Raw genomic sequence first — 12,769 nt, forward strand, 5'->3', positions numbered from 1 at the left:
CACATCCCTAGTATAGATACCACTGTTTACACACACAATTGTCATACATGACATCTAAAATGGTTTTGAGTGTCACCTGTTAAGGGAGGCTATTATTATTAATAAATAATGTGCTTGATCATCCTTAGAACCAAAGCATATCAAGGTGGTTTAAAATAAAAGAACCAAGATTTGTTATCTTCCTACAGAAGACGTGCGGACATTGTAGATCAGGGAACAGCTGTGCTGCCTTCCCTAGATAATCCAGATAATGCTTGAGCAACCTCTGGTATAGATGAAGTTGATAGAGCCACTCTCCTAGTTTCATTTGGATTTTCACAAGATATTTATATGATTGTGAAATTGTATTTTTTGGAAAGCACCACACAGGTTTTCTTCTTAGGTGAAAGAATTTGGATTTTTCCTAATGCTACAAAGTTAACTCAACAATGCGGACATTTATTTTTTGCTTTGTGCCAACAGACTAGAGCTATTGGCTTTTCCTTTGCTTTGCATCTTCCTTGTGTGTAGTTAATTTTGCAAATCTATGATATGTTTTCTTTGATCCTGAGCAATTAAAAAAATATATTTTTTTACAGAATAAAAGGTTAGCCAGTGTGGAAGGAACTCGGGTTACTGGTTAGATCTTGACTTACTGTATAAAAATGTAGCAGGACCGTGTTAGGCCTTTTCATGGTACTTTCTTCTGTTACTGTCTTGTTTTTTTCTGTGATCTCTGCCCCCCCCTCCCCCCCCCAAAGTTTTAGGACTAATTTAGGAGCTGAACTCACTATTTTACCTTGTATATGGATCTTTTTCCAGATAATGATCTTACATGTGCTCCAACTCAATTTTTTTTCTTCTGTATCAATATACCTGTTATATCATTTTTTTTCAATGAAATATAATAAAGGACCCCCCCCCCAAAGATTATGTAATGAGGCCCTTCTAGCATGCAAGCTGTGACATAGAAGCGCTAGGAGCACTCTAGTAAATGGAAACGTTACTTCAGCTGAAGTGGCAGACTTGGGGCTTTTGTACAGTATCTGCTTGCTGACCCGTTGAATTTCCTAAAGGAACAGTCTGCATACTCAGTGCAGATTTCCCTTCAACAATTGCTATGACTGAACTGAATAATGTAGAATGTCAGCTGAGTTGGCTCCCAGTTCATTTTTGAGTTTCTTTCAAAATTTTGGTATTGGCCCAAAAAGCGTTTCACTCAGATGTTCCTGTTTCTCTCTCATCTTTGACTGTTCCTTGTACCCCTTCCCGTGCACTCCAGTCACTTGAGACCGATTGTTTGGCTCTTCCTGGGCCCCGGCAGGTATGTCTGGAATCCACACGACACTCTGCCTTTTATTTTATTGCTCCTAATCTTAGAATTCTCTCCCAGCTCACATCTGCTCCGAAGCCTCTCTTGCTCCATTTTAGTCTCTCCAGAAGACTTATTATTGTTCTTTAGCATTTCGGGATGGATCCTATAGAGTCTCTATCGGTAGTCTTGGCCTGTGGTGCCTGTTGACATTTCATTGTACAATTACGTTGATTGTGTCTGTGTGAAGATTGTTTTGCTTTCCTGTTTTAATGAAGTTCCTTTTCCATATTTTTGTGTTTTAGGTTGTAAACCGCCTAGTCCTCTTGTTTGGAATACGCAGTATAGTAAGATTTTAATAAACATAAACAAAGAAACAAACATGCCCTCACAGTATCAAATTAAGTGACCCTTCCATCCTTTCTCCTAGAGCAATGCTACCAGAAATGTGCTACAGCTGTACAGAGATTTCCCCCTTCCTCGAGCCTGCTCAGTTTTCTAGTTGCTTCTTGGAACAGATATGCCCAGTTTCACATGCTCAGCACGCGTGAAAAAAAACATTTGAAGTCAGTGAGGGGCCCTTTTACTAAAGGGTTGCTGTTGCCATGCACCAATCCAGAACTGTCTGACAGTAGTTCCCACCCCCAGCGTGCGCCATTTCTGGCGCTACAAAAATATTTTCTATTTTTGTAGTGCTGGTGCTTACCCAGTTACCACTGGGTTAGTGCAGGAGCCCTTACCGCCGCTTCAATGAGTGGCGGTAAGCGCTTCCCCCGAAATGGCCACGTGGCAAATAGTTAACTTACCATACAGCCGTTTCCTTTCCTGAACAAAGACAGTCTTTTACCTGCTACGGTAAAAGGGGCCTCAGCACACATCAAAACCACATGCTGACACTAGCACAGGCCCCCTTGTACCGCATCTTAGTAAAAGGACTCCTGAGTCTTTTCAAAAAGCACTATTCACTCTAATATAATCCACATTCTACAGTACAAATTAGCCAAACGCTTTTATGGACTGCCAGACTCGGGTAACTGAATGCAATCTCTGTAGGGAAATTAGCTTTGGTGGTTCTATCAGTGCCTCCCCTTTTTGCATAGTTTTTGTACTGTGAAACAATAGCAGTTCATCACTGTGGTGGACTTTCGGTAGTGGAACCAAGGTAGAAATGAAACGTGAGTACAATCTGGCAATTCCATGTTTCTCCGTTAATGTCTTAATAGTTGTGGCACTGAATTGATTTTTTAAAAACTATGTAGCATGCTTTATACCTCAAGCATTTGAAAACGCTAGAATGTGTACAGCAGTAATGCAGCAAAAACAAAATCTAGACATATCACATATGTAACAAAAAGTGTATTCCATTTAAAACCAGGAAATGCTATAAAGAACTTTCATGAGTCTAAAATGTGAGAAAAAGTAGTCTAGTATTCTACCTCACACTCTAATTATAAAAGTATAAACAACCCTAAAATATCCATGAAAATATCTTAATAATTAGAGATGAAAAGTTAAGAAATTCTAAAGTGTATTTATTTACAAGGAATCCTGGTTATTATACTAGATAGATCTACCTAGTTTAGTGTATAATAATGAGGATATCTAATACATGCAATAATTCCACCTGTCCATGATAACTAGAACTTTATATTCAATCTACACTTTAATTGACAAATACAGCTTTTAGCAAATGCAAATTGAACTTTAATTTCTATGAGGAGTAAATGGGAAGTAAACACTAGGGTGGACATTCAGTAAAGCAACCAAGGTAGAAATCAATTGTGAGTATAATTCGGTCATTTCATTCATATTGTTAATGTTTTAGATGTGTTTTTGTTGTTTTGGGGTGGTTTTTTTCTTTTTTTACAATTTTGTTCAGTTTTAGCTTTGAAGCCTTCTTCTCAGGTACTGGAAAATGCTAGAAAGTGTATGAGAGTAACACAGCAAAAGTAAAATATAGGCATATTGTATATGTATCAGAAAGCATATTCCATCTAGAACCAGGAAAGGTTTTTACATTTTAAAATGATGAAAATTCTTTATGAGATAATATAGTATTCTATCTCATGCTGTAATTATAAAAGTAAAAATGGCCCGATAATATCCATGAACATATCCTGGTATTAGGAGTGAAATAGTTTAGGAATATTCATGGTGACTCTGTCAAAAAAGACTCCTGGCTGTTACACTTGATGGATCCACCTAGTTACTTACCAGTGTAGTACAGTAATGAGTATATCTGATCAGTGTAATAATTCCATCTGTCCACAATAACCAGGAATATATTCCCTATGTATATTTTAATAGATAAATATTAATGAGTTTAATCTAAATCTAACTAATTTACTGGTATTCATATTTAACTTAGTAAAAATGTATAAAACATCAGATAACATGTAGAGAAGGATTTTGTACAGAGGGTGGATAGGAAGTAAGCACTGTGGTACACATTCGGGCAAGGAACCAAGCTAGAGATAAAAAGTAAGTAAATCTCCTCAGACATGTTATGCCCTCTCAGGTTTTCACAGTTTACAACCTTTTTAAAAATTTTACAAGGTAATCCACAGTGCCCCAATGGTCTTGGTACTGATTCAGTGTTGGTCTTACATGGCAGAGTTCAAAGTATTTTGACTAGAGACAAGATAAGGACTCTACTTTCAAAATGTGTTCCCTTTGAAATAGTCCAGAAAAAACTGACTTGAAAGTAAAGCCCTAGGTTTCTGTACATGTGGTAAGTAGAAAGCAGTCACTGTGGTGGACTTTCGGTGGAGGAACCAGCATAGAAATCAAACGTGAGTACAATTAGATCATTCCACGCATACTGCTAATTTCCCTAATAATTGTGGCATTTTATTTTCTTCAGTTTTAATTCTATTACCTACTTTATATCTCAGGTACTGTAAAGTGCTAGAAAGTATATGAGTAATGCAGCAAAAAGAAAATATAGGCATACTGCATAGGAATCAGAAAGGGTATTTCCATCTAGAACCAGGAAATGTTATAAAGAATTTTCATAACTCTAACATTTTAAAAAGGAATAAAACATTCTACTTCATGCCCTAATTATAAAAATAAAAATGGTCCTAGATTGTCTATGAAGTTATCTTGGCCTTAGGCATGAAATATGTCTAGTTTAAGAATATTCATAGTGAAACTTGTGCTTAAGAATGTCAGAAAAGGACTCCTGGTTATTACATTTGATGGCTTTACTTAGAGCTTCTTTTACAAAGCTGCGCTACCAATTCTCAGTGCGGCAAATGACAGAAAGCCCATTCAATTCCCATGGCCTTTTATTTGCCGCATGGTAATCGCCAGTTTCTGCTTTGACACTAGGATGCTTTCTACTCTTTTCTAATTTATTTGTGGGTATGTACGAATCAATCCTGACCATAAATTCTTAAACTGTTAAGGGGAGAAGTTATCAACATGAGCTGCTGTTAAGATGTGCGATTTTACTGTTAACCCCAATTATTGTAGGTCTCATTGCACGAAATGGGACCTGGGTTAAAAGAGAATGGATTAGTGGTAAAATAAGTTTTAATGGTAGCCCTAATTGATAACTACACCTCTAAATGTCCTTATCTTTAAGCAAAAGAATTAGATTGTGGCATCGTATGTCACTTTTCAGGTAAATCTTAACAGGGTTCTCTTTGAGTACAGAATTGTTTTGGTAGAGGAGATAGGGACTGAGTGATCAATGTGGTTCACTCTCGGTGACGGGACTTAAGTGAAGATAAAAAGTAAGTGTTTTCTCTCACTCTAAAACTGAATGCTGCTTTCAGTTTTGATAATTCACCTCATACATTTAGAAAAAATAATTCTTTTTTTTCTCTCATGCTCATTGTTTCATACCAACCAGTAGAGTAATTCCACATAATGTCATTGGATAAAGAGAGAGTCTATCCAAGAAAAAGTCTAACATCTCCACAATCTATGTTAGTACAGCTAATGAACTTGGCTGTAGAGGTTGTCAAATACAACTCTTCATAATCTCTCAGAACCACACTGCCAATGATGAGCTGAAATGGGATCCTTGGGCTCTCTGTAGCTCCTTGTTTTGTACAGAAACTGGTAGCAATAAGAGCCCCTTGATGATAAATTCATACCACTTCAGCATAGACTGCTGTTAGAAATACATCAGCGGTCTCTCGGGTTTGACAATGGATCTGAATTTTTAGTTCTTTGTTTCAGATCACTTTGGGGGAATGTTTACTACATGTTATCATGTACTGTCTGTGGCTGCACCCATGTTATTCCTGTGGGCACAGCAACAGATTGTGCATCATTTAGAAGGAATTTTTAGTAAAAACATATACTTTAAACTGAGAAAAACGGAACTGAAAAGGAATTTTTTTGAAAGGTTAATTCAGTCTGTATAAAAATCATAAATTTAAATATATATGGATAAAGTTATTATTCTGAATTGACTTAACAATAGAAGTTACGTTTTAACACCATAAAAATGTGTTTTGGTTATAGCTGAAGGGTTCGATTTTGTAATAAAAAAAACGAAATAATATTTGCTTAAAGTTTAAATCAGACAATTGGTGTCACTTTTAAAAGCTTACTGAAGCATCCAGATCCGTTATGCTAAATAAGGCCTTAAACATGAAGAGTAAAAATTACTAGTGATAGGAAATTTCTCCCTTATTGGCTATTTTGAATATAGACTGAGCATTTCCCATGTTAGTTTACTCATGGCTTTTCTTTTATAAGCTATATATCTAGTGCATACATATGCTTTTGTAGTAATATATTTACTCACAAAGTCCATGTGAAACATAAAAAGAATTATCTAGTTTAGTATATCACTGAAGTGGCTAGGAGTATACAGGGCTCCTGCTTACAGGTCCCTAACAACCTATTAACTTAAAAAAAAACCCTTTTCATTAAGTTTTTATCGTAGCCCTAAGATCTGTTATTAGGCTGGTGTTCTGCTCTACACCTCTTTGGACACCTGTTCCCCCGCTGTTTGGTATTTTGAGCATCAGCAGCTGTGTAACCAGACTGAAGAGCTCAAGAGCAGTCAGCCCTGGTTCCAGCAATTCTGACTGAGAATAATGAGCAAGAGAGGAGAGTAGGAGAGCAGATCCAGCCCCATTAATATACTAATTATGAGGTGCCCTGGCTTCCAAAGTCAATCGGTTCCAGAGCTGTGCAATACTGTTCTTTATTGTGTATGACTGGCTTAAAGTATTCACTGATAAAGAACACAAGAATGTGCTGATGATAAAAGTTCTTCAGACACTTTAAAAGTATTTTTACTGCACAAGATCTAGAGAGTCCGACATCATACAAGTTACAGTTTATTGAATTTACTACACTGCTAAGCTTTTAGACTTAAAAAGATCACAGCGGTATACAAATCTAAAAAAATTGCAAACAAGTACACATCTGTTTCAAACCAATCTGTATTTTCCTTTCATGTTATAGTAGAGCAGTGCTCTGATAATTGTTTCTCTCTGCTTGGGTTGTCATCTATAGTAGTTATTACAATAAAACTTCCATTTATCGCAGTCATTACTCCTAAGACCGCTGAAGCACTAAATAGCACTATTCTTTATTCAGGTTTTGCTTAAACTAATCAGGGGCAGCCCTGTCCAGTCCCAGCACCCTCATCATGGTATTTGTAGCCCAACTTTCCTCAGTCAGAAAAGATAAAATACAAAATCCCCTACATTCTCTCTATATATATTTTTAATTTTCCATCTATTCAATGTTTTTTGTCTTGGCTGTAATGCAGTTATTCTTTTATAAATTTCATACCCGGTATTACTGTCTGTCTGAACAGGATCTTGTCATTTCATTTTAATTTATTATTTAAAAAAATATGTTTTGTGCTTTCTTTTAGATGCAATTTTAGCTCATTCAGGGGATCTTTTACTAAGGTGCACTAGCGTTTTTAGTGCACGCTAATATTTAGGGCGTGCTAAACTTTAGAGACACCCGTAGGAATATATGGGCATCTCTAACGTTTAGGGCACGCTAAATATTAGAATGCGCTGAAAACGCTAGTGCGTCTTAGTAAACGAGGCCCTCAATCTTTTTGATATTATAGATGCCCTCATAATCTGTCAAGATCAATTCTCTACATTAGGTGGACTATTATAGGAATATCCTAAAAATTTGGCTGAACTTGGACAAGCCTGGTTTAATCCTTCCAGCAGGCTTTGGGGAATTGTTAAGCTTGAACCAAGAATACAATTTTCCAGTCCTTTCAGGTTAAATATAATGTACTAAGTATCTGGAGGGTCTTCTTGGCGCACATGGGTCCTTTTACTAAGCCGCAATTTAAAAAAAAGTGTCCTACGGTAGTATGGGCACGTATTTTTGGTGCACGGTGGGCCATTTTTTTATGGTGACTGGGAAAAAGGGCATTTTTTTTAATGGGCCGGAGAAATGGGCATGTGCTCAAATGAAACGTAGTGTGCGCCTATTTATGGCCTGAACCCTTACCATCACCCATTGACCTAGTGGTAAAGGTTCATGCACTACCTACACGGTAACCATGCAGCACGCGCCAACATGGCCATGCTGCTAATTATCGCCGGGAACGCTCCCCGGCACTAGAAAATTATTTTCTACCACTTGAATCGATGTACGCCAACTTCGAAAATACCACTGGGTGGGCACACTACCCGGGCAGTAGTGCTGATTTGACGCGCACTACCCTATGCATTAGCCCTACCACTGCTTTGTAAAAGGGCCCCACAGTGAGGAAAAGCCTTGAGGTCACCTGTATTCACTAAGGACCCTATGGAGTAGGTGTTTGCTCTCTTCTGCATTTGTGCAAAGTATCTTCAGAGAATACAGTCTTAGCTGTAACAGACATAAAACTTGTACTAAAGAGCTTTCATGAAAGGGGACCTTAATTTAATTTCAAAATGTTTATTCTTCCAGTTCAATGGCAAGAAAATATAGAGCAGGGTACAATAAGACATAGCAATAAACCTATAGTACAGTAAACCTGGATCCCCTTCAACTCCAAAGGAATGTTTTATATCTGTCAGTGCTACCTTAATACATATGCTAGATTCTTTTAGAAGCAGACAGAATATTATACATGGACACCAGCTCTGACCAGTTAGTTATTTATACCCATTGTTTAACTATCCACAATTGGAATGCATTCTGGTCCCTGTAGATAGGAATTACATCACTAAAGCCCTGAAGAATGCTATGGACAATATACTTTATAACAGAATTATTGACAAACCTGTCCTAACTCTAGCTTATTTTTTAAGACCATCTAGCAATTAGAGGTACTTGGAATTTATGTCTCTAGTGCAATGTATCAAATTATTAATGGTTTTGTAAGTGTTGTAGAGTGCATGACCCTTTTGTAAACATATAGCACAATGGGCCAGATTCTATATATGGCACCTAAAAATTCAGCACGGAAAACATTTCTGCCTAAGTGTATTCTATAAGCCTAGCCTAAATTTAGGCATGGTATATAGAATATGCTTAGTTGATATTATGTCACCTAAAACTATGTGTGGCCATTTACACCAATGAAAATATGGCATATATTCCTGCACATAGATTTATGCGAACGGGACCTTATTCTATAACTGCACGTGTAATTTTTAGAACACCCACAAAACACCCATTTCCATGCTTCTTTTGAACTGTGTGCAGTCATTTTGAACTGCACACTTTAGAATTTAGGCGCAGTTCATTACAGAATCGCTTTACGAGTTGTGCTCGTAAATTGTAATTATTGCCAATTAGTGCTCATTATTGCTTGTTAAGTGCTGTTAAAAATTTGTTAAGCAAATTAAGATATGCATGTGGTTATAGAATGTGCCTGGATTTCCACACAGAAATCTAGGCGCGCTATATAGAATCCCCAGGAATACATGTATGGAACACACCAGTAGGACAACCTTGGAAAATCTTTTCACCATGGAATACGTGTCTCATTCTGGCCCAGTTAGAAAATAAAGATACGACCTTTAGAAAAACTGTAAAGATGTGGCTCTTTAACTTAATTCGAGTACATTTTTGTCTTGATTATGTGGTCAAACATAGACATGTCCTTTAGACTCTGAGGGATTTTGTGTGAACATTTTTTTGTACTGTTTGTAGTTTGATACATAATTTTGTTTTCTGTTCCTTTTAATGTGTTCTGTTATAAGTGTTTGATCCTGATTAGTTAGTGCAAAGGGTTAAAAAAAAAATAATAATTACCTGGGCCGGGGGAGGTGCATGTCCGGAAGTTCCTGGGCCTGGTTTGGGGCGAATGGAACAGTTTGGGGAAGACTGGGTCCCCCTAGGATACTGACAAGTAGTTTGCACATAGCCCTATATTTTTAATTAAATAGTGATCTTTATTTCCAACAGTTGACTTGGAAAATAATCAGTAGAAAGAGGAGATGGAGGCAGTTAGACAAAAGACTCCATTACAAAGCTGGGCATTAGACATGCAGTAACTAGTAGAGTTGTTTGAAAATTGACCGTTGTGCAGGGGAATTAAAACCAGCAAGATTCACCCTCTCTCTATGGACCATGTCAGTATTGTGGGCAGTAAATATAAGACACTCAGGGTCCTTTTACAAAGGCGCGCTAACATTTTTAGTGTTCACTAAAATTAACCGCATGCTAAACGCTAGAGACACCCATATATTCCTATGGGCATCTCTAGCATTTAACGCATGCTTATTTTTAGCGCTCGCTAAAAAACTCTAGTGCGCCTTTGTAAAACACCCCCGAAGAAGTTATTTTTTTATACAGAGGGGAATCTGCAATGGCAAAACAAGGAGGGGGGGGGGGGGGAGACAAAATAGATGAAAAGTAAATAAGGGGAAAAAGAGTGAGTTCAAAGATCTCCAAAATCTTAAAGATATATAGTACAATGCACCATACAAATATTATTACACACCAATTTACAGCAAAGAAATTAGGGAAATGAAATTTGTTTTGACATTTTTAGGGATAATGCCCATCTTACAAAGTGGGAAATACGATAATTTCTGGAGAATACAGAGGAGAACAGAAGATCAAAAACACAGAGGTTGCTGTTTAGAAGCGCCTTAGAACTGACGATTTGTTTGCACAATTGTATAATTGTTGCTTTCTTCTCTCTACAATGTTTTTCATCATTAAAATGTTGCATTTTTATTTTATTTTAGCAGGAAAGGAAAATAAAGCACCTACTGTATCCATATTCCCACCTTCAAAAGAGCAGCTTGCTGAGGGGTCAGCAACTCTTGTATGTACCATTAACGGGTTCTATCCAAGTACCTTGGACGTGACGTGGCAGGTAGATGGAAAAACCATCAATGAGGGTGTGGAGAAAAGTGAGAAGATATCAGACACTGACCTCACGTACAGCCAGAGCAGTACCCTCACTTTCACTCGTGACAAATGGATGAGTCATGAAGCATACACCTGTAAGGTTGTACACGAGACTCAGGCATCACCTATCGTAAAGAGTCTAAAGAGATCAGAGTGTTCAGCATAGTTCTCTCAGGGAACAAGTAGCCATTCATTTCTTTCTTAGCCTTTTTTCTGCCTTTTTAAATATTACTGTATAATTCTTATCAGCAGTCAGAGTTAAGATCTTTGCTCTCTGTCAGTCGCTGAATGTATTGAATATAAGCTGTCTGCAATAGCCTTTAAAGTCTGTTTTCCTGTTTTTATCATGTAAAGTCTGAATAGTGAATACATGAATAAAAAGATGAATCTGCTCTATGTTTGTTGAATTATTTTAAGCAGGGAAATCAATGTTGTGTTATCATACTAGATATATTCTTATTATATTTATTTACCACCATGTTGTACCTTATTGGATACATCTTATGGGTGAAAGCTTTACTAAATAACATATGTTATTAACAATAGGTCCCATTTTTTGTAATGGGTCTTATTTACTAAAAATGGATGTGAGCATATGCTAATATGGTAATGCATTTTAGTAAGACTAGCTTTGAATTAAATCTTGGTGCCAAACCAAATAAGTGTCTATACAAAAATGTAAAATGATACAATAACCAGTTCCAAAGAACTCAAAGAATAATGTGAACATGATGGGAAATTCCTCTGTTACAGAGCAGTTTGCCAACAAGAGGTCTGTATTACTTGAAGGCAAATTTAAATATCAGACAAAAGAGAAATTGCAAGAAGCCCACAAGCCAGTTCGGCTTTTCAGTATGAAAACAGTACATCTGGGACTAAATTCTATAAATGTCGCTGAAAAAAATAGCGTTAAGACCTATTCAATACAGGGCACCTAAAGTTAGGCGCTATTTACAGAATAGCGCTTCCTGCCAGGAACCGAGACTGCATATAGGCCCGAGCATTTACACCAATGAAACCTTGGTGTACATCTCTGTGCATAATTTAGGTGTGGATCCCCTTTATTCTATAACAATGCATGTAAATTAAAGGAATGCCTCTGATCCACCCAAAAACCTCCCATGGTTGCGCCCCTGTTTGGACCTATACGTAAATTTTGATTAATTCCAATTAGCACCAATAATTGCCTGTTAAGATCTCAATTATCAGTGCTAACTGGCTTGTTATTCAATTAAGTTGCGCATGCAACTTGGGAACACACACAAATTTGTGCATGCAATTTTTAGCAACTTTTATAGAATTGGGGGCGGGGGGTGATATCCAAGGATTCAATTTCCTGCAACTTCAAGAGGAGGGGAAAAGAATCCTTGGAAGAAACTTGCAAAAGTAAAATCTTCTGCAAAAAGCTGTCTGATATCTGCCCGAGTGTTAAATTCAAAGATCAGGGAGCATCTCACAGCCCTCCTTGCACAAGTTGTATTTACATTATGCTGAACAGAATAAAGTAGCACATTTGACACAATAGATGTCATAGGAATAGTAACCTTTGTGTTCTCTAAAAGTCACTTAACAAAAGCTGTTCACTGAACGGGTGTGAAAAGTACACCATACAATCCTCCCATATATGAGCATGACACTCCCATGGGACAAAGTACTAAGGAGCTGATCCTACTGTTTGTAAAAGGCAGTTTGTGCCTGTGGTGTACTTTGGTGAGGCAGAGTGTCCATGTGTGGCTTGTACTTAACATGAAGCATTATACACAGGCCACAACTGACCAACATAAAGAGTATCAAAGTCAGTGGCCAACACAAAATGCAGGGAGCCTTGGATCCACCTGCAAAAGGCTATGAACCAGCTGATCTTGTATGGAACAGTGCCATGGCCAAAAAAAAAAAAAAGAGAGGTAGTAGGGAGTAGACCAAATGTCTGTCCAATCAGAAGATTTATTCAAAAATCAGTACCAAAGACGCAAGTTTATATAAAAAAATATCAGTGCCAAAAACCTACTGTCTGGACAGACATTTGGTCTACCCCCTAGCTCTCTTCTTTTCATATACACTGTGTGTTTTATGGTTAGGGGAATACTTTTGTTTGTTTTTGTGTTGTTACAGTGCCATGGCCAGTCGCAGTGGAAGTATAAACCGGGGGAGGGGGGCAAACACCATTCCCAGCACATG

General features: G+C 37.4%; 1 gene segment (V, D, J or C); it reads left to right on the top strand.

Annotated features, from left to right (window-relative positions):
* The window catches only part of LOC115461302, a 1,201,995-nt gene extending 1,191,008 nt beyond the window's left edge, over positions 1 to 10,987 (top strand). Inside the window, 2 exon segments of the V gene segment in view lie at positions 4,049 to 4,083; positions 10,429 to 10,987. Coding sequence covers positions 4,049 to 4,083; positions 10,429 to 10,757 — 364 coding nt within the window.
* Positions 10,988 to 12,769: the final 1,782 nt, after the last annotated feature.

The sequence above is a fragment of the Microcaecilia unicolor genome, chromosome 2 (assembly GCF_901765095.1).
Source record: "Microcaecilia unicolor chromosome 2, aMicUni1.1, whole genome shotgun sequence".
Classification (NCBI taxonomy): Eukaryota; Metazoa; Chordata; class Amphibia; order Gymnophiona; family Siphonopidae; genus Microcaecilia; species Microcaecilia unicolor.